The 27,751-nt window shown below is 36.7% G+C and overlaps 2 protein-coding genes across 2 annotated transcripts; one reads left to right on the forward strand and one right to left on the reverse strand.

Moving 5' to 3' along the window:
• The first annotated feature begins 6,353 nt into the window (after positions 1-6,353).
• LOC131692444 (ragulator complex protein LAMTOR2 homolog) lies at positions 6,354-7,099 on the forward strand. The gene is made up of 2 exons (XM_058979496.1): positions 6,354-6,542; positions 6,719-7,099. The coding sequence occupies exons 1-2, from the start codon at positions 6,475-6,477 to the stop codon at positions 7,026-7,028; spliced, it is 378 nt and encodes a 125-aa protein (XP_058835479.1). The 5' UTR covers positions 6,354-6,474; the 3' UTR covers positions 7,029-7,099.
• Positions 7,100-7,101: 2 nt separating this feature from the next.
• Positions 7,102-8,663, reverse strand: LOC131692435 (dynein axonemal assembly factor 3 homolog). The gene is made up of 2 exons (XM_058979483.1): positions 8,020-8,663; positions 7,102-7,963 (listed from the first exon to the last, which is right to left on the reverse strand). The coding sequence occupies exons 1-2, from the start codon at positions 8,528-8,530 to the stop codon at positions 7,110-7,112; spliced, it is 1,365 nt and encodes a 454-aa protein (XP_058835466.1). The 5' UTR covers positions 8,531-8,663; the 3' UTR covers positions 7,102-7,109.
• Between the last annotated feature and the right edge of the window lie 19,088 nt (positions 8,664-27,751).

Here is a 27,751-nt window from a genome sequence, read left to right on the forward strand (position 1 = left end):
GGTATTTTTCTTCTTACATGTAAGTAAGAAAACCAAAGCAAAACAGCGGTATCATAACTATTTCTTTACTAAATGTAAAATTTCTGTTTTCACAGACCCAGTTGCAACATACATGACAGTTTCGGGCTAGTGCTAAAATTATATACTGACGTAAAGGATACTCTCTGGGTAAGTGCCAATATTAAAATAATTTTAAAATATTGAGTCAAATTATCTTTATAACTTTCAGAACAGATCGGAAATGATGAAATTTGGCTGACAAATGAACTTGTAAGATATTGGAACAATTTATTATAAATGAAAATTCAATAAAAAATATTTTGTTTTATTTTTATTGAAAAAAAAAATAAACATTTAAATAGGAATTTTTTACCACATTATTTGTTGCTTCAAAATCAGAATATTGTTGAACTAATCGTGCTTACATCATTCGATCAATAACACAATGTCAATTGTTTCAACAATTTTATTGTTGATTCAACCGACAATGTGATTTAAATCTAGAAACGTCAAAACCAGAATTTATTGTAAAAATAACAATATTATGGATTAAATCAATTATTGAATATTTTTAGCCCTGAGATAATAATAATTATTATTGAGTTTGAACCAGAATATTGTTATATCGACAATACATTTTTCTGCGTGAAGGACCAAAGGAGTGACATTAACCTTCTTAGCCAAGTCACTCCCAACGTTTTATCCTAACCCCCTATAATCTGAAACGGTCGGTACGGTTGTCCTCGTTTCTTCCTCATTCAAGTTTCAATACGATTCGTTGGTTGAATTGTTCACTAAGTGAATAATTCAATTGCCGTATAATATTGAAACAACTTCAAACACAACTCTGCACAGTAGGCCTGGCCGTTTTAATATTTGCGACATATTATAATATGCTTCAAATATTAATGTTGACAAGAAAAACACTAAAGAATAACTGCAGTGCTTTCCAGGATGCTTTTCAATACTGGCTGTGTAAGGGTTAGAATAGAATAGAAATAGAATAGAACACTAATAAGTGCGAAAGCGATGCGCAACTCAAAAGTAAGTTAAAAGAACTTATTCCGCAGGTTGTTTTATTTAACCGTGTAAATCTAGACAATCCATTTTATGACTATCCCGAATAGAAAATTTCTAATTCTAATTCTAAACATTTAATGTACAGTAACAAAACCATGATTTTCACTGTGACAGTACAGTAATTTTACAATAATTTACAGTAAGTTTTAGTGTTATGCTACAATACAAAAACAGTAAACTTTAACATTTTTACAGTAAATTTCAATGTAAAATACTTTTACAGTGAAAAAGGGGGGTGGTTATGTATCTTAACATTAAAAAAAATCGATTTTCTCCATACATTTTTTTCTCGATAACAGTAAAATTTAATAAGAATGCACTGTATCAGTTTTTTTGCTGAACAGTGAAATTTATTGTTACATAAAATTTTATTGTAAATCTACTGTGAGAACTTGGCATTGAACAGTGTTGAAACAGTAATAACTATAATATTTATTGTTTTATGATTGGTTGTAGGGTAAATGCTACACGCTACCGAAAAACTACCTAAAATTCAATACTTTTGGCTCAATTTCGTGGTATCGTACAGGAAGGTAAAATTAGGTAAACCGTGTTAAAGGTAGTTTCCATTTAACTACGGCAAAAATAATAACTCAACCTTGAGTTTAATTTACTAAAATTTAAGTTGAATTTACCTAATTTTGAGTAAACCCCAAACAACTTAAAAGTACATACCTTACTGCACGGAAGACCTCGACTGAGTCGAATCTCTCGTTTTGTTTTTGACAACACTAATAAGTGCGAAAGCGACGCACAGCTCTAAAGTACCTAAATTTAAGTTAAAAGAACTTATTCTGTAGGTTATTTTATGGTTGCGTGTATGTAGAAATTTCAGCAAAACCCGGTTTTTATCCAGTGAAGAAATTGGCCGTTACTATGTTCACATTAGCACTGATATCAAGTGATATACGGATTACCTTGATATCCGACGATATTAAGTGCCATATTACTTGATATCCCATACAACTCGAATGTCATCTCATATCATCATTCTTGTGTGATATCCGGGATATCATGAATAAAATCAAGTCAAATTGTCAAAAGTAGCGACTGGCAACACGGATAGCGGCATTGAACGCACTCATTTGCGAAATGTCATTTTGAAAATTCAGTGGATCGCAGCAACCGATCACAGTTTTTGTACATAAGAAAAAACAACAATACATAACTATGGCTACAGACACCAAGCCAAAAGTGTTACACAATCTCGGTATCGGAACTCTGGCAAAGAGACGGTTCGAAGCACCATTAGAACCATCAATCTCGGTTCCCAGGTAAGTAGCCTTCCAAATTTTTCAATTGATTCAATCAATTGAATAAAAATCTTTCGATGTGAATTCTTCCAGCCGCGATGAACACTCGTCGAAACGAGATGACAAGTCGTGCGATGCATATGCATATCACTACAAGTTTCGCCGAGCGGACAATTTTGGGCCTAGCGAAAGTAGTGTCGATAATCACTATCCGGACCAATCCCTATCGGTAATGTTGGTGATTATCGTGGAAACGATGGTCCTAGTGGTGATCAAATCCTACACATAAAGAATGCTTCACAAATGGATTATGGATCTCATCCGAGTCAGTTCATGGGGGTGGTGATGGCGGTAGTATATGTTCACTTGATGATACAGCACGGCTGTATCAAGACGTTTCGACAAGGTCCGGTACTAACAAGAACACACGGCGACAGTGTATGTTGAATCAGTTAACATTTGCGTCTCCGTGACACCTTTCACTCATCAACCCAGGTGCCTGATTGGCTCCAGTCCAAACAACTGTCAACCGAATTCAACCAAACCACCCGCAAACGATCGGGAATTTATTCATGTTTCTCAGGTTGTACATGTTCGACAGGTCAGCCAATCAACTTCGGAAATACAAGAAAATTTCGTGCGGTCAGTTTGAGGGTCAATTATGCTACCTTCATTAAGCCTTCAACATCCAGCTTTAATTCTGGCATCACCATAACATGTAAATGATCAAAACTCATATGCAATCACTTTGAAGTCATGGGACAGCAACGGCCACATCCGGGCATCCCGGAACCGGTTCCGGGGGATCTCGTAGATCCGAAATGCGCCACCTTTACCAAAAGGAACATCAAATACTACACATTCTCATGAAGAACACAACGATGCAAATTGCACACCAGTAGACCATTCCTTAATCCCTTCGGAAGCATCCGAGAGATCCAGGAATTGATCCCGAGGGACCCCCTGGGACCGGCCTCCGGAAACAATAAACCCCATCCGTGAAACAATTGGACCAACATACACCTATCGTACGGCACATCAAATTACATCAGCGTGTTGATCTATGAACAATCACGTTTAAGGTAAGCTGGATAAACTGAAACAATGGTGGATTCCGGTTCCTCAGGTCAAACATTTTTGATGAATATTCCTGTCATGCGGTACATCAAATTATATCAGCTCGACAATCTATGAACAATACAATCACGCTTGAAGCCATTCGAGCTCATGAGAACACTTTACGACCGGTTCGGAATATTCCGGAATCCTGTAAGGACCAAACATTTTTGGTGAATAGGAATGTTTGTACCGAAGTATCGGACCACGGAATAACCGAACCGGTCGTACAGTGTCCCCGTGTGTTCAAATAACCTACAACAGAATTGCATGGTTTAAAGATCATCAAACTGATGTTACTCTATGTGCCGCATGACAAGCACATTCACCAAAAATGTTTGATCCGAACAACCGGATCACGAAATAATCGGAACCAGTCGTGTGTCCCTGTGTGTCCATATGATCCCAAACGCAATCACAATGTTCATAGATCATGAATGTAATGATGTTATTTGATGTGCCGCACGACAGGTATATGTTGGTCCAACCATTACACAGACAAGGCCTGCTAGTTCCGGAAACCGGTCCCAGGAAGTCCCTCGTAATCGGCTCCTAGATGTCCCGGATGCTTCCGAAAAAGTCCAGGAATAGTCTACTAGTGTCCAACTTTCATCGTTGTGCACTCTTCATGAGAACCTGTAGCATTTGATACGCCCTTTGGTAAAGATGGCGCATTTCGGATTTTTCTGGTCCCCCGTAACCTGCTCCAGAATGCCCGGACATGGCCATTACCATCCCAACATAAGCTCGAAGGGTTCACACTTGAGTTTTGACCATGTGCATGCCACAGTAATACCAGCCCCAAGGCAGGAGTTGAAAACTTAATGAAAATAGCATAAACGACCCTCGGACAGATCCCAACGAATTTCCGTATAAATCCGGAACCGGTTATCTATCTGGTCCAATATATACAGCCCAAGAAACCTGAATGAACTCCAAATCGTCCGCAAGTGGTCTGGTTGAATTCGGTTGACAATCGTCAAAACTAGAGCCAATAAAGCACCCAAATTGATGAGTGAAAAGCATCACAGGGACGCAAAGGTTAATGCAAAATGTAATTAGTATGTACAGCTGTTTGAACTAAACTTAATTTATGAAGAAACAATATAATTTAAGGAAACAGTTATATTACGGGTTGATGAGATCTATGATACTTATCATATAAAATGACGTGACGTGTATGCTCTGTAACCATTGTTGTGTGTAGCTCATCAGACGAAGACATGATAAAAAATGAATAAACGATTGAAAATATAGTATTGTAAGTGAAGGAAAACTAAATCCGAAACATTTAAATTATAAAGTGTATTAGTGTGCAAAGCCTCGCATAACCACGTGTTACTGTAATGTATACTAGAGTTGATCAGGTTTCATACACTATACACATTTCTTTGTATGTTCTCTGTTGTATTATTTTTTCATAAACATTAGATCCACTGTCATTGTTGGGCTCTAAAAAAAAAATATTGAAGTAACTTCATACAGATTTTTCAGACGGTGCTATGGCTGGCAGTAACTCAGGATGAAATTACAATCCGAGTCCTGGATTTGATACGATTAATCTCAATAGCTATCAACGCAGATGTTGATTGTAAGTGCCGATATCGTCCAAGGAAACGTTTGGCGCCATCGCATACAACATTTTGCAAATATCCACGCATTCGCGATTTTCGAATAAGAGCACGCTGAGTACAAAAATAATGTTCTTCTTTTGGTTGCCATGCACAATATTTATAGACCTACGGGACAGCCCCTGCCATAATGATCTCTAGTGATAACCAGGACTCTACAATTTGCAATTCTATAGAATTTAATATTGTTTGTCAATCATATTACTCCAAGAATCTTGAAATCGGTTCCAGAATGACCCAGTGTACCCGGCCAAAAATTCATTGGTCGCGAGTGGATCTGATTATCCTACATTGTAGATGAGAATACGTATCACACCATGGTACTGATATCTTCAATACAGATTATTGGGGGAAAATCAAGATTCCCCGATCTTTCGGATTACCGAGACCAGTAGGAAGTTAAGAGTTCTTCTACATTTAGATGTTCAAGTAATAGTTTTTATATGTGGCCCTTCAACCCTGTCATATCATTGTAGATTTGCAAGAATACATTACTGACATTTTAATCTGACCACGTTAACCACCTTGACCGATTCCAGAGGTCATTGGAGATGCAACTAAATAGGAATCTTCTAAGTTCAGCAAATCTAGGTTGAGGCTATAAAAGCCAAAATTGGTCGGCTGTCAGTATTTAGTTTCTGGATAATTATTGAATGATCTGGAGGTATAGTTCTGAAAACACGAAATATTTAGTGAATGTCGTTCCCCAGCAAATGTTTCCTGAGTGTAGCACGTATTTCTAATTCACTGCATAGAATCTGGTCGTAAAACTAAAACTAAAATAAACAATGAATCAACTTCTTCCGTTGCATTGTTAATTTTCTACATTTTTTTTGCTTGACGACCAACTTGAAATTGATGACACTTCAGTTGACAATTCAAACGTCAAGTGATATCATCTAAATTGAATGTGAACACTTTGACGTGATATCCATATCACCTCGGCCTGAGTGCATATAAGGAGAGTGACGACACTGTCAAAATTGGAACAATGATTACTTGTCAGTGTCATTCCAAACGAGTCAAATCCATGTATTTTGAGAGGTCGTTTGTTCGTTTGGAATATTACTGACAGATAATCATGACAGGTGTCTTCACTCTCCTTACATACACTCTGACCTCGGCATATCAAGTAATATCAGTGCTAATGTGAACATAGTATTAGGGTAGTAGCGGGTAGTAGGTAATGCATTTTAAGCGTGTAGCTATATTTTTTCATGATTTCCCGGGAACAGAATTATACCAAAACGTCCGAATCCCTTTAAATGTCAAACACAAAAAGATTAGACTCTGTCGTCGCCGCAACAAAATAAAAACAAACCAAATTTTTTATTTCTGTTAAAATATTATTAATTAAGTTAATTTTTTAGCTATTCAGTGTAGTTATTAAAATAATGCTGCAGCCAAAAGTTCTCACATCGGTGCTCGGCCAAGCAAACACTGGTGGCGTAGAAAATACCATGTAAGTTGAGGTGCTTTCAAAAGTCCATTCCACAGGAGATTGCTTATATTTCATTGAATTGCTTGGATCTATGCTATTCTTACCCAATTCTGTTTGCCTAAGCGACATTTTCGCTGGTATCGTTAGTATATGAAAAAATCTTTTAATTCCAATGATCCCGAATTTCATCCCGACAGCCTGCTAACCCATGAAGGAGCCCTGCTAGCATTTTCCGGGTACGGAGACAGAGATGCTACAATCACCGCTGCCATTGCCAGCAACGTGTGGTCTGCGTATGAAAAAAATGGACGCAATGCCTTTCGAGAAGACCGGCTTCAATACGTGTTTTTGCAGTGCGAAAATGGAAACGTAATTATCACTCAAGTGGCCAATCTGCTGCTTTGTTTGTATGCGAGAGACAACGTCGGGCTTGGGATCCTGAAGGAAAAGGCGCAGGCGCTAGCAAACTATCTGGAAGGACCACTGAAGGAGATTGCGACATCCTAGGTAACTTTCTGTATGTGGTTGGGTCGGGGAAAAATACAACACGTTGATTTATTTGTCGTATGAATCTGGAAGGGGATATTTTTATTGCGTTTGAGAAATATTCCTGTATCGAATAATGGAATGGGGTACATTGATGGCGAAATTGGTTAGCAGCTTGAGCGAGCAAGTTGCAGCGTAGTCTTTAATTCGAGTATTGAATTTTGTTATTTCGTCCTTATGAAAAGTTGTGAACTGGCAAGTTTCAAAGCAAACCAGGCAAAGATCTTTGAAAAGCTCAGGAAAATCCTCTTTTAAGAAGGATAAATAGTTACTTGCTATCACAACGACATCGTATTTTGCTCGATGAGCTGGTCTGGTTTGTAGTTTCAGAACTTCATCGATTGAGAGAAAGTTGATTTTAATTTGCTCAGTTGGTATGAAAGGCTGGTCGTATTTACAAGCATCTGGCGTTTCAGTTCGGGGGTGATCTTTGTTCATGTTTTTACCCGTGTCCAAAACATAAGATCCGTATTTGTGAATATCGTTCGTGTCCAGAATGTAATCTTGCTTCTCCTGAATTTCGTGCATAATTTCAAAGACATTTCGCTCAGTTATATCAGTCGATCTAAAATCGTTCACTCCATGCATCGAATGGGCCAATTTATCTTCTGGACATTTGATCCCAAACGAAATGTAAGGCCCTGTGGTGATATCTCCGACAACGCCACGATGCATGAAGCTGTCACCGTTCCTACTCAGTCCAACTGCGATTGTTTTGTTCGGATCGCTTTGTTCATATTCTGGGAAAGTAAATGCAACTCCTGTATCTCGCCAATGCTTGTACTCTTGTGGACATATTTGTTTAGCTCCGTTTTCTCGTAGTCTCATGTGCAGATCCCAATCGAAGGCACCCATCTTGTGGTCATATCTAGCTTCTAACATTGCACGAACCCTGGCTGAAAGATTTTACACTTAAAAATATAGTTTTAGGGTTGAATAAGTTTTATCTTACCGTCCCAGTAGTGTGCCACATTAAACACATGTTTTTCCCGATTAGTCCAGAAATAGAACACATTTTCCAAGTGGTCACGCTGTTTATATTTGAGGTCGTTGAATGAAAATACTGGCGCTGTAAGTTTAGCAAAATCGTCATCCGTAATCAATTTTGTCAGCACTTTAGCCTTAGCATTGATGTAGGTAGTAGAGAATGGCCGCAATAACGTGTTTCCAAAAACGTCCATAAACAGATGTGTCTTGCCTTTCACCGACAATTGTTGTTTATTTTCCAACGCAATACTAATCAACAAAAGGTTCCTAGCCACCAACTCCAAACATCCTTCCAGAAGGAAAAAGTTTAGTTTTGTACCATGTTTGAAGGACTTTGCGGCGCTCTTCAGCACATGCCGTGGATCACCTAATCCAAACAACAAAATGTTGAGTTCAGTTGGTTCCTCTTCTGCAGCGTTTTGAATCTTGCGATATTCCTCGAAAAGGTCCAATGCTTCGCTGAATCCCCAGAACATTTTGTTTCAAATGTAATATAACCACTGGCTGCTGAGCGAAATTAGAATATTGTAACAAACAACCAGGAGTTTCCATAGTGATCATTGTCATGCTTGTGTCTGACTGTAGGTTGTGTTGTTTGTTCAGGTGTATAGGGTGTGTCTTTGAACCAAATTGTAGTTTCAAACATTTTCCGGTAATTTGAATTTATTAGGGGCGAAATTCACACTGTTTACACTTTCCTAAAACAAATTCCTACCATAACTAATACATAGATTTCTAGTAACATTGCGCTATGGCGGTTTTTTTTTCTAAAAGCCTGGCCAAAGTTTGGAATACCCAGGTTTCTGTCACCGGTACAGAACGTCATCGGAACGTCAAAATTAGTTACGGAACGTGTGAAAGGGCACACGAGAAACGAATTTAAGGTTGGACAAAGAATGCGCAAAAATCGAAAACGAAAAAAGCAGTTTTTTTCCACACCGTGTGTTAGATCTTCATAAAAATCAATCAGCTTATGTAGAATGTTGATACAGTACTGCTGATTGATTTTTATGAAGATCTAACAAACGGTGTGGAAAAAAAACTTTTCGTTTCCGATTTTTGCGCATTCTCTGTCCAACCTTAACTTATCCTGATGAAACGGTAACGTGACGTTGACGATCTTTTATGTTGACGGAAGCTATCGTCTGAATCGTTCAAAAAAAGTTTCCATGTTAAAGGCTTAAACTCTTTTTTATTTTGAAGCCTTTTTATAGATGTTTTTTGTTAAAATATATTCGTTCATTTGAGAGATACTACGCGCAACAATTGATTGATATCAAATTAAAGTAATTATTGATGATTGATATCATATTAAAGTAATTTTAAGCTGTTCAATGGCAACCTATTTTTTCTTTCTTTTTTCGATTTTAACTATTTTTGGCTGAAAACTGGTATTTTTTTCTTTTTGGTTCACATTGAAAAGCTTAATGACCTTTAATTTGATATCAATATCGTGAAAATCGATCAAGTCCGTTCTCTTGCAATTTGGGAAGCCAACTGAAAAAAATATGTCTACTTTGCGTGTTAATATCTTCCAAATGCACGAATATATGTTAACGAAAAAATACGTATTTATACGTATAAAGTATTAAAAATGAAAAAGGTATGATGTTGATCGTTTATTTGATGATCCCCTCAATCAAGAAGAGCAGGGCTGACAGATTTGTCCTACTGGATCTGTACAGTTAAGGTCTCGGCAGGCCTCCCCGTCAGAATCACTCACAACAATTGCAGGCGAAACTGGAAGTGTCACCCACTAAAACACTGCCTAAGGCTAATTGTAGCCAACCGTGATTCTGAATGTGATATTCAGTACTTTACGATAGCGTGTATTATCGCGAAAAGCTCGAGCATTTGTGCGTATACATGTCCGATTGCGTGTGCTTGCGTGTATGTAACTTCGCGTGTCTAAATTCGATTTTATAACCGTGTGTCCATTCGCACATTCGAGTGTGTCCGTGAATCTGACTTAATTTTCAGCGCGGACCGTGAATCTACGCAATTTTCGGTGTACGGATCAGATGCTGGAGTGAGTTCTTCCACATTGTTAGAGTTCCCGGTCATGTTGCCATGGAACGTGTTGTCTAGTGGATATGAGCGTCATTTTTTATTGGTCCAATTAAAGACATAGACCTAGGCTGCTGGAGACGAGGACTTCCGGACGTAACCGATGAGACCCCCCTCCCTAAGGGCTCGTATTATTTGTTTCAGAATGGTCCAATTGGTCTCAGGTACCTTGATAGTTCATCACCAGTCTTAAAACATTCACTAGGGATCAAAGTACACAGAAAAGGCTCTCAGACTGGTATAATTGATTAGCTCCAACGCATCACGAGCAAAGATCTTCTCAAACACAAGGTCCCTAGTCATGGCCGATTTAGAAAAGGTGGAGTCGAAGGGAAAAGAGTCAACTCTGCTCGCTACAAATGGAAACGTCTGAAAATTGTGAAACTACCTACACCAGAAATTACCAAACAATAGTTTACTCCCCAAAAAACCATTTAATCACAGCAAACTTATAATTCGCTTACAAGCAAATATTTATTTCACATTTCGGGTTTGGAGTCCTCAGTTTAAAGCATTAAAATTTTCGAAACCGGATCTACGCAATCGTTCACGAAATTACGCAAGTTTCCCCAAACCCTTTTTGTATACGACTTCAATTTCTTTTGAATATCCCCAGGCCTCTATCTTCTACCACCAAACCCCGGGTCCTGCTGAATGGCTCTCAAAACCCAGAGACAAACAGTATTCCCAAAACTGTAGGTTATTCTGCAGTTACAGGTCGCAGGAAAGGTTAACTCAAAAGTGGGACGTCGCTTGGTACTCATCTGATAGTTTATTAGAAGGAACTCCAACCACCACTCAATCTCATTCACGTTTCGGGAGAAATTAAAGAAGCTATGCTGAGCGGACCACTACAATGACGCATAAAGAAAAAAAGATGCAAAGAGATTAATTAGAAATGAAATGTATAAATTGACCGATTTATTTGCAACAGACTAATGAAGTAGAAGCAAAGAAAACAAGTCACATGTAATCAAACTACTTGAACTCGTCTAAATACCAGTAAATGATATTTATTTGCCATGAACGATAATTTCATCCTGTTAGAATTTTATCATGTTATGATGACCGGGAATGGATGACTCATGTGCGTCGGTAAATCAATCGTACCTCAATTTATCCAATCCGGTCTTCTCGAATGAATCGAACCGAATGGTCGAATCAAACATCGGAAAAAGTAACCAACGAATCATAGGAAAGATTACTCACCATTCTATCATTTACGTCAATTCTGCATCCGTTCCCTGACTCAGCTGTCACAAATACTCAGACGAGCGCATACACAGATAGACATGCGACTAACACATTACAATTGTATTGTAGTGCTAAAACTACAATTATCACTACTCTTACACTAATTCTACTTTTACATTTCTTTAATTAGCCTGTGCACGATGAAGAAGAGGACTGATAAATCGACACACAATGACCCCCACTGCAGGTCTTGTCCACCAACAATGCCGATAAGCTGTGGAACAATGTTTGCAAACACGACCCACAGTAAAAGCCAATCAACGTTGACCCGTCAGTCGGCCACGCCTGCGCGCACAGGCTAATGGTCGATCGTTAGTTTGGGCTGGTGCAGAAAAAACACAAAACATAAGAAAGGCCCATGAGCCCTTTCGGTCTCCTCGATGCAACACTATCGAAACGTAATGCAATAATCATCTTAAAGCAATCGCCTGGTAGAGGCTATTTAAAACTGATGCACAAAATATACTTGATGATGTGTGCAATATCGTCAAACCCATCAACCTAGGGAAGGGAACCTAAGGACGTGTTCAGGAGTGTTTCAGTTCTAGATTCATAATTTTGACAGTTCTATAATATAAAACTAGAACTTGCTGTCCCTAGCAGCAGTTTTAGAGGGAGTTCTATTGAGTTTAAAATCCCCCAGTCTATCGGGTCTAAGTGCGCTGAAACCTTTGAATGTATTTAAAACACAGTTCTAAACGTGTTTTAAAATCTGCAACAAATAGAACGGCGTCGTAAAACAGTTTTAAAACAAAACTGTTCGAACTTATAAAACAAAACGCTCTGCTTGGGATGTGAATGTTTCAGTTCCAGTTCTACTTTGAAATTCCTATACAAAATAAAATGCTTCTGAACATGCCCTAACTATCAGAATATCGAACTTTTTATTCGTCTCTTAGGTGCTCCATATGGACAGTTTCTGCGATCTTTTCATTTGTACATGTCTTTCAATAGTGTGCTATTGAGTTTTGTACTTCATATACGCTGCGAATCAGCTGTGAAGCCAATTGAAACAGAAGCCTAAAATTTTGTAAAGGAATTGGTTGTGATGTTTAACGAATTCGTACCACGCTCTATCATAGATTCGAAGACAATATTCAGGTCGCAATATACAGAAATGGAAACCGGTTCAAGTGGGACCTCGAGAATTTCTTGTCTGGGCGTTGACGATAGAGTTAGTAAACTAAAAATGCAGATATGCTATTCCATTTTCCGCGACACTCACTCATGGCACTCCTTATGCTCAGACCACTCTGTATACTTAAGATAATCAAAAAATTATGTGTCTATTCTGTAAACTAACGACTAACGCATTCTGCACGGAATCCTCTAAGAGAAAGACACCGCAACATAATTATCGTGGCCGACCAATCCGACCAATTTCAAATCATAACAGAATGTATTGTGGACCTTCTGGTTGGTTGATCTTGGCCTAGAGTCCGAGTAGTCTTGTACTACCGATGAACTGACGTGCCAGATGGACCAAAAACAGCGTCCGATTTTGTCTCAATAATGTAATTGAAATACGTTCTACACTAGTGGCATCTCCATCATTGTTTGATCTTTTTTTCAACTTTTTGTACATTCATTTTATTTGTAGGTACTTTTTCATAATACTCTCCGGGAAAAGTAAAAACTTGTATTTTCAATAAAATCTCAATATTATTAGCATATTGGATAGGGCACATTCCAATACTGGACGAAGCCGGCTCAAAAAATTAGGAAAAAATTTCGAAAATCCAAGCAAGGTCAATGAGGCAAATGTCATGAGGAATCAGGTGTTTGATCTCCTCAATCCAAAGTAAAAACAAATCGGGCTCGTGATTTTTTAATCTCATTCATTTTTGCAGCAATGTTGTCAGAAAAATCCCAAAGTCGCGGATATCATCATTTTGGTATTTCATATTTATATCTCTACTGCATAAATATATACAAATGAAAGCAAAAACCCCCACTCAATTATCTCTGATAGATCCTGAATAATTATTACCTGAAAATATGCTAAACTGTCGTGCTCGAACCTGGAAGACCGTGATAATGCAGTATATTGACACTGACATTGATTCCGTACTATATTTTACGCGGAATCAAAGACTTCTTACACCCCTATCCAAAGTGCCTTTCCATCTTATCCTTGCCACAGGAACCAATTAGCATATTGGATAGGGCACATTGTTTTGTTAACAGAACCAGATTTTAGTGCTGACTCACAATGATGTATAGTGTTGCAGTCGCGCTCATTATCAGTGTATGTTTCGTTCTCCTTTTTCTTTCTACACAGGTAAGACCTAAGCTGTGAGGTTTTGAAGATATGACTTCATCCCAAAGCAAAAGTTTATGAACGGCGCGACGCAGAGGTTAAACGTAAAGAGAGCATGTCTAACTAACACGAGGACTCTTCTCTTAATTGTTCAAGCAGCCAGTTTTCTCTTGACTCTTGTAAATGAAACTCATTCCGAACTCAAGAGTTTCGACTCAAGTTTCCATTTATCACGCTCCCATAACTGTTGTTATTTCGATGAAACAGCTGGAAGGAAAGGTATTGTACTCATTACAATGCACTTTATGAATATGAATATAAATACAATTTCCGTAAAACGGAGTATCTTTGATCACCGCGGTAAGTTCGATCAAATGAGGCTTTTTCAGTAACGTACGATAAGATGATTCCCTCTAACAAAACCATTGAAATAAAATACAAACATCTAACGGCAACGATTATTTCGGCATTTAATGTACCTTTTATGAACACAACTTCAAATTGAAAATGATACAACTTTCATGCATCGTATCAATCTGTTCAAACAATCGCGTATATTAATGAAATCAATCAACTACAACCGAACTTATAATTTTTTTAGAAACCGTAAATATTTTTGTCCAATAATTCATTTCAAAATCTGAGATTTTTGTTGTAAACTGTTTAATTTAGACTATTTTCCTAAAACTTCGATAAAAGACAGCTGACAAAAACTGCCTGCAGATATGCAAATTACACAACATTTGGAGCGTTATTTCTAATTTCGATACACATATTTTGCTGATCAAACTTACCCCGAAAACAACGAATGAGTTACAACAAAGTAATTTGATTTTTATAGTAAAGCGAAATAAAATACCCAACAATTTGAACAGGAGCGGATCCAGAAAAAGATTTCGGGAGGGGTTCCGAAATTTTGATTTTGGGATGAACATTGTACAATACGTTATGTATCAAAACCTCATTTAATGCGAATCAGTTTTGGTGGTCAAATTTAGTTTGAAATGATTTTAAGTTTGTTACTAATATAAAATTGAAACTAATTCAAAATTTCTCAACAAGTTGAAAATTTTCGGAGGGGGTTCGGACCCCCATGACCCTCCCTCTGGATCCGCCACTGAATTTGAGCATTTACAATCTATAGGTACCAATACTTCTTTTAAAAATGCTAGCAGTTGCATCTGCTTGAATTGACGTAGTTATACGAATTTTTTTTAAAAGGCGTTCAATGTTCCCCCATTTAATACTGTACTAGTATTAAAATTTGACTCATTGTTTTTCATAATATTCTTCTGGAACTGGAAGAAAACGAATCCCCCATTTAATACTCTACTAGTATTAAAATTTGAGTCATTGTTTTTAATAATATGCTTCTGTAACTGGAAGAAAACGAATCTGAAGAAGTTGTTCGAAAGCGAATCCGTCATGGTATCTTTGAAAATGAGCCACCTTGATTATGTAACTATTTTTTATATGTATTCTTATTTTTTACTAATTAGTCATTGTATTGGTATAACGTTTTATGAAAAATAACGAATCAAAGTCCAAAATTATCCACAAATTAGTACCGGGGGAAAACAGTTTTTCAAAGATTCTCTGAATTCTCGATAAGGAGTAATGGGACGGTCTCATTTGCAATATTTGCCCTAGGTTAAGAAAACTCTTCATGATTTTTTGCAGAATTTTTAATTTAATTTTTTAAAAGTTACAAAAGTTTTTCTGTGATCGTTTTTTCTGGTCAAGTCTCCCCATTGCGGGGAGACTTGACCAAGGCGTGGGGAGACTTGGCCAAGAGAATTTTTAAAAATCATAACAAAAAATAATGACATACAACATACTGTAATTATTTTTTTCCTATTGTCGAGATCCTTAGTTAGCAGTAAAAAATATAAAAGAGTTGCATTTGATAAATTTTGATTTTTTAAATGCATTTCTTTTTAAGGATTAACTGTACTGCTTGCATTGCATGTTCACACGTCACGAAATCAGTCCTACTATTGCTAACTTTGCTTACAAATTTTAAAATATAAAGACTTATGTTTGGGGTGGGATTTTTTTATGGCATGATTAGCATTAACACTAGATACCAAAGCATAATAAATATTAGGAATTTTGTATCTTTCTTCAGCTGATCGCCACTTGGTCACGTCTCCCCAAAAAATCTTGGTCAAGTCTCCCCAAAATTAGTTATTGCGTTCAATTTCATGCGAATTCTAGTAATAACTATTCCAATGTTCCAGTTTATGTAAAATCATTTCACTGCTTCACAAGGATTAAGATGGTATATTAGTCCTTTAATAGTAATTAGTAGTCGAGTAGATATGTCCATACAAAGTTTGATAAAAAATTACATGATTTAATGCAAATTTATTAATCACGTAATATTTTCTGCAAGGAAAGGATTTTTTACTCCAAACTTTCAAAATTACCTTAAGGGATCGAAACAAGTAGGGTGAAGTGCCTATTTTCACCATACTAAGGAGGGCGTCTCACTGAATCATTAAATACTCGGCCTACAAACAATGGAATGCGTAAAAACTGGCATCAACAGCTTTGCTTCGTTGTTAGGTACCAAGATAATAACATACATGCGCTGAAAACAGTGAAATTCTTGTGTTTGAGCGCAACGAAAACACGAATCGAGTGCCCCTATTGTTGCGCTACCATTTGACTCAATGTGTTAAACAAAGATGGCAGACACTGCTCTAACCAACGGCTTCAAATGGGTAGCGTGATAATAGAAACATAGCGATAATGGGCTCATCACCCTATAAAAATATTTTTGAAAAAAAATAAGAATCGAATAGAAGACACCATAGCCGAAAATAGAATTTTGCGCTTGGTCAAGTCTCCCCATGTTCCCCTATACGTTAAAGTACTGGGCCCGACCATTCTATTTTGTACAAAAATCATTTTTAATTCAAAACTGTGACCAAAAAAAAATCTTTAATTTCAAATCAAATTCAATGTATATTAAAAAAGTTGAAACACCAGATAATCTTACACGGCACCGTTAAAAAAGGACGAAAACGAAAAGGTGAAAACAAAAGCGAATAGTAACTACAGTGAAGACCCGATTTTATCAGCCCCCGATTTTATCAGCTTTTTGACCCGATTTTATCAGCTTCATATGAAAATTAATAGTTGGTAGTTTGATGTGCTCTAGCAGACGAACCAAGTTGAATTCGAGTAAATCCTTTCTTGAGCATATTTTTCTTAGCTTAGAGATCCGACATATGCAAAAAAAATTAGGCTAAATAATCAGGAAAGGTTATGAGGGTTTATCTAGGGACTAAAGAAGAATATTTTAGGATCTTCGGTTTCCTAAAAAGAAAGAAAAATATATGTCCCTATTTTATCAATGTTCCCATTTTATCAGCCTTAGATTCATAAACCGATAAAAACGGGTCTTCACTAATAATAATAGAAAGTAATTCGATCTGAATTAGCCACAAACATTTTAGACCTTGCGAAGGCAATTGTTCTCGAATTATTACAATTCGTTTTATTCATTTACTTTATTTAAATCATTTTTTATTTCATTCTATACATATATTAATGTTTTAGAAATGAATAATTTCATGGATTTAATTCGTTTTGTTTATGTTATCCATTTTGCATACTTGACTAATTTTAAATATGCAATCATATAATTTTAATCATTTATTTTATTCAGAATTCTATTATTCATTTTATTCGTTTGGATTAATTTATCGTTTCAATCTTTGGATTCCGATCAGTTCATTCATTTCATTGTAATTTGTTTATTGAGGGCTTTAACGAGATGGTCATTCGCCCGTAACATTCATTCAATCATCTCATGTATTTTGTTCTTATAATTCATTCCACTTATTTTATGCACTGTTTTCATTTTATGCATTTTTTCCTGTTCATACATTTTATTTAGTTTCTTCATTTCAACAATCTCGGGCTAATTTTATTTATTTCATCCGAATTATTAAATTGACACCATTTAATTAATTCTTTTAATTAAGTAATTTTTTTGACATCTTCAATATTTCGTTTTAATCATTTAATTCTGGTTATGTTTTTATTTTATTGATTTTATTTTTATCCATATAATTCAATTATTTGATTTGTTTTATTCATTTCATTCATTTTAATCATTTTTATTTTGTTGATTTTAATAATTTTTGCAGTTTAATACAGTTGTATTCTAAATAATAGCAGCGTTGCATCAACCTTGAATGCAACATGTTTTATTAACGGTTTCGCCAATCAAGCATACCAGTATGTAGTGGTGACATCCCCCATCAGAAACGAAAAGTATTTGTTTCGCTTTGATTTCATTCTGTGTATATTTTACATCAAACCTTTTAATGTGTTCACTTGAGGTCGTTCAAAATAATAGCAGTGGTTAGCATTTTTAAAACAATTTGATTTGGTTCATACCTTTATTGGCGAGTTCCAAGTAATCATTTTGTAAGTGTATGGAAAACATAATATGGGATGAACAAGTAAAACGTTTTTGTATATATTGCATAAAAAAGTGTTATGTTATATTATATTATATTATATTGTATTGTATTATATTATATTACATTATATTGTATTGTATTATATTATATTACATTATATTGTATTATATTATATTATATTATATTATATTATATTATATTATATTATATTATATTATATTATATTATATTATATTATCAGATTCCTTAGATTCATCGTATCTCGTCTATCGTACATTTGATTATGCACTATATTTTCCACAATTCATTAGGAAGTAATATTGCATGCAACATTGAGACTATAAAGAGGAAACATGCTATTCCAGCGCGGAGTGGAAATGTGCGTAGCCATGCTGGATTCTTGATACACGCAACAATTACTGTATTATTACTATGCTATATTTCACCCTAAGGAGGAAAATTTGGTAAAAACCAAAATTTCTCACTAGGGTGAACGTATTATTAGTTTATTACTATTCGTACATTATTTTCTCATATCACATCACATATTACATGCCTCAATATTATATCTATCAGATAAAATATATACATCATAATCATTATATTCAGAATTTTTACTATATAAAAAAACTATATGCCATTGGGTTGGGAGGGAGCATCAGGGTATCATTCAAGTTGCAACTTGGACTAGATGTTGTGGGTCGCCAGCTTCTAGTTACAAAATAAGAATGCTTCCATTGATCGCATAATTCTTCCGGATGATGCTGTTGCTGTGGACGTTCTTATCTGACAAGTGGTAACAAGATTGACGCGCCCTTCTCACACAAACCATCAGGTAGTGCCTTATCAAGTATTGAACATTGAGTTGTGTAACTGGCTGGATCTTTTCGTTGGAAGGAAAGGTTCTGTCCCTTCGGATTGCGACGATAAATGACTCCGTTTATGAATCCACCCCATTTTGGCCCTTTATACAGCGTTAATGTGAATGTCGGTTGATAACATAATTTTATCCTTACTGTTAAAAGCATCTTCAGCCACCGGAGTATTCCATGCCCTGATGGTGGGTTCCTATATCATCATCATATTATATTTTGCTAATTAGTAGTAGTCTATTTTGTTATTTCCGTAATTGTATATATTTTATTCGGGGTAATTCTAAATGTTCGTTGATTTAATGGCATTGTGAGAAACACGTATCAACCGGGTAATGCCAATCGAGCTAACATTTCTTTGGACTGAGTAAACAAATTTCTATGTTTGTTTAATGTTTATTTAACTAACTAGGGAAGTAATCCACAGGGCATTAAATGTATATGGGGAAACGCATAGTCTTGTCTGAGTGGAATGATGACTTCAATCATGTGTGAGCGTTAAGAATTGACGCGAGAAGGATCAGAGAACTAGTCTATCTATATCTATATATCTATCTATCTATCTATCTTCTATCTATCTATATATATATATATATATATATATATATATATATATATATATATATATATATATATATATATATATATATATATATATATATATATATATATATATATATATATATATATATATATATATATATATATATATATATATATATATATATATATATATATATATATATATATATATATATATATATATATATATATATATATATATATATATATATATATATATATATATATATATATATATATATAAAAGTCAAAGTTTGTATGTATATGATTTATAGACTCCCAAACGGCTTAACCGATTTCCGTAAAAATTTGCACACAGTAGGTATTTGGTATGGGGCGTGTTTGTGTGCTATTAGTTGGAGATTATCTGCCCGCCAGATGGCGCTTTGGAACAAATTGTGTTTTCCTCCTATTTCGCAGAGTGTCGCAGCAACGCGCGATGGGTATTAGCTAGTTACCTATATTTTTCAGTCATCAGCACGAAGAACATTTGTTTTGTTATCATGTTCATTGGTTTGTTTTTAATTCATTAAATCATGTTCATTATATATTTTCTTGTTCATTGTATAGAGTAATTCCGTGTACTTTGGTGTAGTATATGCATTCATTTATTTATTTCTTATCTTCTTTTAAAAACTATATATTTCTTATTAATAACATATATCTACGCTTGGAAACGTTAAAATCATATACCGAAGAAGCTTCGCTAAATCTGCGGCAACATCTTTCCAGTGGATTATTTTGTCCATGTTAAGTACGGTGTCTCGTGATCCACTACAGAGTGGGGTTTACGAAGAACACGAGGAGGCGCATACAAATTAACGCCCGAGAGAAGATCGGGACTGTCGATATTACCTAAACTAATTATCGTAAACCGGGGTGACTTTGATCATCGGGGTGACTTTGATCACTCGAAACTTTTTTCGTAGATCGCTTATTAAACCAGAATAGTCTACCGAATCATTTTAGTTTGCAATGATTTTTACTCTAAACTTATAAAATACTGGTTTGTTATACTTTTTGAGTATTTTGTTCGGTTTTTGGGTACAAAAACTACAAAAAATCGAAATTTGACTTTACCTTATTTTTACGAAGCTTCATAAAGTGTCTATTTTTTATAAAACAAATAAATCTCAGATTTGAGCAAGAGTAATAAATTACAAGCGAGATTTTATTTTTCTTTTGAGTGGGATGTACCAAATTTACTTTTAAGAGTTTATTTATTTTAAATACATTTTTTTGTGAAACTAGTTAGCAATTATTTCAAATTTTTTTAAGCTAAAACTCGCAACTTTTTTTATTGTTGATTATTCCATCGTGTTAAAATGGATGAAACGTTTTGTACATTGATAAAGCACTGAAATAAAACAATTTTAGCAATTTTAAAGGTTTTCAGAATCTTTTATTCTAGTTGGACACAAATTATACGAATTTTGGTTACTCGAATTTTAGAGTACATTGAATACTTTGTATAATACCAATTAACATCTATTTAACAATGAGTATCTTTCCAGAATTAGTTTAAACAAACATTTGAATGAAAAACATTGACATCAATAACTTAATGTGGGTGAACATGCAGGTTATCAAAGTCACCCCGGAATACGAAAACGGACATCAACTTGAAATCATTTTTGGAAAAATAGCTGTAAGCGGACAATTTTAGGTAAAACCATCCAATCTTGTTCTCCTTACATCAGTACATGGTTTAAAAATATTAAACTTGAAAAAAATGTGTTGCGTCTAAAAATATGCAATGATTACTTCGAAAAGTGATCAATGTCACCCCGGTTTACGGTACTTTGCATTTATTAACGTTGACTTCCATTCCGTTAAGCGTGCACCATTCCTGAATAGTACAGATATCTTCTTGAAGCACTACGGCGTCAAGTGCAGAAGCGATAGTTCAGAAGATTTTGAGATCGTCCGCGTATAGCGATTTCCCAGACTTAATCCGACTACAGATATCATTAATAAACAAAATAAAAATAAGTGGGCGCAGATGACTGCCTTGCGGAACATCTGTGGGTGCTCTGAATGTGCTTGAGCGCGTGTTTTTTATACTCACGAATGCCGAGCGATCGGAAAGATACGACTGCAACCAGTTAGTCAGCCAGGTGGGAAATCCCAAACGCTTTAATTTCAGGATTGCAATGTTGTGCGGTACTTTGTCGAAAGTTTTTGAAAAATCGATGTAAATTACGTCCACCTGATGACGCTTCTCGACGGCGGGAAACAACTTAGAAGTGTAAGCTATCAGGTTAGAAGTTGTTGATCGTTTCGTGGCAAACCCGTGTTGGTACTCCGAGATAATGTGGGATGCAGCTGCATACGTGATGTTGTAGACCAGCTTTTCGAGAGACAGTTTAATAATGAGATACCTCTGTAATTTTCGACGTTGCGAATATTTCCAGCGTATAAATTGGGGCGAGAGATGATCGGGGCCAGGCCCTTTCTACGAATCAACAGCAGTCAGAGCCTTCAAGATGTCAGCTCTACTTACAGTGGGACGGGGATGATTTATGTAGTGGGCATGGTAATTTTTCCAAACACTCTTCCGAAGGGACGGTATAGTCGCCTTTAAACACTCCGCGAAAGAAATCAGCAAACAAATTTACGGCATCAGCTGGAGATTGCGCGCTTGCGTTTCTAAGGAAAACGTCAGTGGGAGTACTACCAGATCGTTTTCTGCTGCTAACGAATTTCCAAAATGTTGCAGGGTGATCGCGAAGGCTATTTTGCACATGATTCAAATACTCACGAAAAGCGGAATTCCGGGCAGTTTCGTATTGCAGTTCTATCCGTCGAAGAGTAACTTTGTTTTCGTCTGAGTTATGGCGGAAATAACGCTTGCGTTGTTTTCGCAGGGCATTACGCAAACGGCGAATCTCAGCTTTCCACTATGGAAATTTGAAATCCACCCTCCTGTTGACTCGTTTCAGTGGAACCTTTTGGCGGAGTATGTCATATACTTTGCCATAAAACAGCGCGACTGCTTCGTCAAGCTCATCACAACACATTAAGTCGGTCAATCAGTGCAGTTACACGGCTAATTTAACACCTATTTCCCAGCAAACTGATTATACAAACTTGATTTTAAATGAAAGATATAATACCACAGACTAACAGACATAACACTATGAGGAAATTCCTTAAAAAATATCGATTCGCCAATTTTACTAGAACACTAGCTCCACCTTTTCTTTACGGTCCCAACCACTCATTTGCAAAAGGGTTATCCCTTAGGCTCTGGAACAATTTTTCACTAGTGGTCTATCCCCCTTATACTTGCGCATATATCGGTGGCGCCATAATCTCAAATGCGGCCACAGTCCCAACCAAAAATATATTTAAAATGACCGTTAAAGCGGTCGAAGAATTGTTTTCGAGTGTTATGCCTGTTAGTCTGTGATAATACTTCCATTGCCTGCTATTGAATTTCATTAAGTACTGACTTTTGGTTCCGGAGTTATATGTTGGTTATTGTTATCACATAGGAATTTCTCATATAAACTGGTAAGAGACCATTTATAAATTACGTATCGCAAAAATGTAACAAATTGCCACAAGATTCTGCATTCCCCCCTCCTATATTACATAACAATTTCACCAAAAAAAATTTCTCAGTGAAAACCTGTTACGTGACGTTTTTGTTTACTCCCCTCTCCCATATGTCACAACATGTCACACTTTGTCGTATCCCCTTCTCCCCCTAAAAGCGTTACGTAATTTATGAATGCCACCCAATACCTCATAGGTTAAAAATCTTGATTAATTTTTTAACCGGTGGTGGACAAAATATACATGCAGTACTTAATTGAAAAATTTGGTTAGAAATTAAGTTTAATAGCAAGTCATAACCAGAGCACGAATATAGTTATATTGTATTTTACATTTTTATTTAAATTATAGGTATTGTCATATATTTTTGCCTTTCTCAATAAAAAAATATTGCAATTGCTCTGAAAACTGACTTTTTAACGGAGGGCCGAGTAACATATACCATTCGATTCAGCTCGTCGAGTTCGGCAAATGTCTCTGTGTGTGTATGTATGTGTGTGTATGTGCGCCTGTGTGTGTACGCGAACACAATCTCACTCACTTTTCTCAGAGATGGCTGAACCGATTTTCACAAACTTAGGTGCAACGTTCCCAGAGGCTGCTATTGAATTTCTAATGGACTTCCGGTTCCGGAATTACAGGGCGATGAGTACGATCACGTAGAAAATGTCGATTTTAATAAATTCTACAACGAATGTATAATGGTGAAATTTTTTCCAAAATGTGACCACAACTGCTTCGATTTGTAGTACTAGGTCACTAACATCCATTCAAAGTCTTTTTGGTCACATTGGCCACCATCATCGGTTCCGGAAGCCCCGGCGGAAGTATCCAAATTCAGAATAACAGTCACATCGGTTTCTTGGAGATGGCTAGACCGAATCAACCAAACTTAGTCTCAAATGAAAGATGTTGCGTCCCCGTAAATGGCTATTAAATTTTATCCCGAACCGACTTCCGGTTCCGGAGTTACGGGTTGTTGCGTGCGATCACATAGCAAATTGTGATTCAAATGTCTCAAACAACTTAAATTTGCAGTTGTAGGTCACCGACGGCCAAACAAACTTTCGTTGACTACATTGACCACCATAGACGGTTCCGGAAGTGCCCGGGAAAAGCGGCCATCTTTTAAAACTAGCAAATTCATATCAGTTTCTCGGAAATGGTTTGGCCGATTTTCACAAACTTAGTCCCAAATAATAGCTATATTATCCCCACAGATGTCTAGAATATTTCGCACGGATCGCTTATATGGTTCCGGAAATATACACTGAACCGTCGAGATTTTATGTTATCACGAAAAATTTTTTTTATAAGGATCGACTTTTTGGGACTTTGCCGATTTCGCACCTTTTTCAGTTTAATATTACCGTGGCTGTTTTTTCTTGCACAAAATTTTAGAACTCAAATAATGATTTATTTTCTTGTATATAGATGTCATGTCATTTATAATAATAAAATGTAATATATGTATTTGAAAGCTTTTTTTTTAAATTTCGTTTATTTGACACGGCTCATAGCGGTAGCTTAACGGAACCGTGGATCTTTCATGTTTTTACAATATGTGCAAAATAAATATAAAAGAGCTAATATTATTGATTACCAGTTGGATCTCGTGCGCGCAACTTTTTATTGCGAGCGGAGATCTTCTTTCGCGGCTCGCCTACTGCGTCTTGGGGATCATTTAATTGTCTTCTATCGTTAAAGGTGTCTTGGTGCTCGCGATCAGATGTTCTTTCCTGCTTATTACCCTTACGGGTGACCAGTGTAAATCCGTCATCACTGTTTTTATCTTCTTCGCCAATATTGCTTACAGTGGTTTTTGGGGTGCTGGATGCTGTTTTTGCAATTGTCAATATGGACTGAACAGCTGCCACAAATTTTGCAACCGTTTGTAGTTCGGGTATTGGTATTGAAAACTCTTTTTTGGGTTGGTTTTCCGTGGATTCGTTGGCAATCGGTTGAGATGAATTATCATCTGTATCTTCCGCGCAAGGTTGTCCGTGGTGTACTGTCTGATTACAATACTTGCACGTAGGAGTTTGCCCCTCATTGGTGCATAACGTAGTTTGATTAATAGTAGCTTCGCGGATTTTAAGTTTTATAGTCAAGTGGGAGGGGATAGGTCTTTCGATCCGCATCCTCACAACAAGAACACCGTTAGGTGTACCTGGGAAGAAATTTCTCCACGTATCAGGTGTAACGGATTCTACTTCTCCGTATTGCGACATGTATTCTGCAACTAGATCAGGAGGGGTACGTGGTGATAGGTCATGTAACTTTACATCTACATAGTCTTTTTCTATATACACGGGAATCTTAATTCCAACTTTATCACTTTCAGCCACGTGCTTCAAGTTGTTCTGCAAAACGAAACGTTCAGCTTTGGCTAAAGTGTTGAATGATATGAGTACTACATTGCGAAGATGATGATACTGGAGATACATAACCTCCTTGAGCCTAAGCTGTATCTTCACCTTCAGCAGATATTCCACTTCACTAAAACTCAATCGTATTGAACAGAATTTAAAGTAAACGACCGCTGTGTTGGGTCGGAGCAGAGTTTTTTCGTCAACTTTACTCATGACGGCAAGAATAAATTAAATTTTTCCTTTGTTCTCGAGACAATGCACACTAGATCGAGAGGTTGCTGGTTGTTGTTCACTTGGTTCGAATGTACGTCTGACTTGGGCAGAAGTAGAAAGTAGACTGATTTGAAAGCTTTTAATGAATATAAACAACGCAAACATTCTCGTGTTCATGATTGAGAAAGGCACAATTGCACCGCTAGGTGGATTAAAATAGGTTTTTTCATCAATATTTGTATGAACATAAATTGAGCTGGAGCTCCAACCATTGAAATATATATACAATCCAAAAATAAACAATGCTTAAAGTTTAGGCAGATCTCGCTAAAAATAATTGTTATTACGGAAAAGCGTAAATGTCTGATTGATGGCAACATTCCTTCAGAAATTTAGATTTCCATCATATTTAGTCAATAGTAATAAAAAGCGCCGATTTTGTGCCATTTGTTCAGGTAGAACCTTCGTTTGGTTTCTAAAAGTGGTAGAATATTGTGTAAAATGTTTGACAAATAAACCATTTGTAATAGACATTTATCGGATACGGTAGAAATAACCAGACATTTGATAAAAAATTTACCAATCTGCTCGATTCTCAGCAAATCAACAAAAAAATGACAAGCACCGTAATTAGCACCGAATTTCATCATATTGCATCCCTGTCTCACTGGTAGGGGTTTTCCACCCCCTTATGCACGAATCGCATACCCATCAAACAGAAGCGCTCTGAAAGGGGGAATGAAGCAAAGACGCAATGCCACAGCTGAACATCACGTTTTTCCGATTTGGTTTTTACAACTTTTTGCGTATTTGCGTATAGAAAAGAAAAGACCCTCTCTGATTTTCTCTGCGTTCTCTGATCTGGCTGTGGGATGTGAGGTGGTTCGCTTTGTTGGTCCCTATCTGTTTGATGATGTTGGTGTAGGTATATCTGCTTGCTTTGAGTTTGAGACTCTTTCGCTTAGGGATAGCTGCTGAACGCCGAGCCGAGCAAACCATATACCATACCAGTGTGTACCAACGAAATGACTGCTTCGTTCGCATGTTTGGATGGTTTAGAGTCGGCGTCGTCTAGCAGTCCGTCAGTACAGGTTTGCCTTGTGTTTCGGAAGGTTCGTATTGTTGTTCGGGCTGAGCTTTCAAATGTATGTTAGTACGCGAAGGTTGTGAACCCAGCGGGGGTCTCGCTTTTTAGTTTTATCATTACCTGTTCAGGTTGAACTTCGGAACTGTGACGTGTGTTAAGTTGGATCGCGTTTGAAAATTGAGTGATTTACACGGGTAGAACATGGTGGTTTTCGATTGTTATCAGTGGATCTAATAATCGTACGAGATGCGTCTGTCAGCCAGGATTAAATGCTTCCGATATATGGTTTACGCGTATATTGTGTTGATCTCGGTGAGTTGTCCTTTCGATGGAATGTAGTTTGGTTTTGAGTTTTTTTTTGAAATGGCACCCAACGAGGATCTGTTGCAATGAGCAGAAGAAAAAAGTACCGAAGATCTACAGCGTTAGTAGTAGTGGATCGTGATCGATGATCATATGCAGAACTACCCAAATGGTTGTGTGGGATTGTGAGGGTGGCATAACACCGGATTCCCATTATTATGCTGTTTATTGGTGTCATCTTAGTTGAAAGGAAATTAATCGTGAGTGAAATTTCAACTATGCTACTCTGTTTAGCATGAAGACGTGACATCAATCTGACCGAACGTCAGATGCATAAGCTATAGGGATCTAGAGGTGATCTACAGAAATAAATCTCGGCAGTACTACAAGCGGGCGGGAGGACCAGCCCAAGGTGCGGAGGAACGTTATTCAAATGGCGGACGGCGCGTGATGCAGGAGTGCGGTGTTGCATTAATTAGTGTGTTTATTATGGTTCGCTTGTAAGGGTTTCTCACCTGGCCATTTATTGCTGGGTATAGTAGCGTATGTATGTGTTTTGGATGTACTGGAACAGTTTTAGTGTGTTCATAAGATGGTTTTATGACACACAAACAGTGAGTATTACGGTTCAAATATTGTTGGCCGGTAAGACGTCTACGTTCAGGTGATCGACAGGTGCATTGAGAC

Source organism: Topomyia yanbarensis, chromosome 3 (genome assembly GCF_030247195.1).
Source record: "Topomyia yanbarensis strain Yona2022 chromosome 3, ASM3024719v1, whole genome shotgun sequence".
Lineage (NCBI taxonomy): Eukaryota > Metazoa > Arthropoda > Insecta > Diptera > Culicidae > Topomyia > Topomyia yanbarensis.

Excerpts from the sequence above, each read along its gene's own strand:
- LOC131692444 (XM_058979496.1), top strand. The coding sequence starts at position 6,475 with ATGCTGCAGCCAAAAGTTCTCACATCGGTGCTCGGCCAAGCAAACACT. Across the intron at positions 6,543-6,718 it reads GGTGGCGTAGAAAATACCAT|CCTGCTAACCCATGAAGGAG; the intron begins GTAAGTTGAGGT and ends TCATCCCGACAG.
- LOC131692435 (XM_058979483.1), bottom strand. The coding sequence starts at position 8,530 with ATGTTCTGGGGATTCAGCGAAGCATTGGACCTTTTCGAGGAATATCGC. Across the intron at positions 7,964-8,019 it reads TGTGGCACACTACTGGGACG|CCAGGGTTCGTGCAATGTTA; the intron begins GTAAGATAAAAC and ends AAAATCTTTCAG.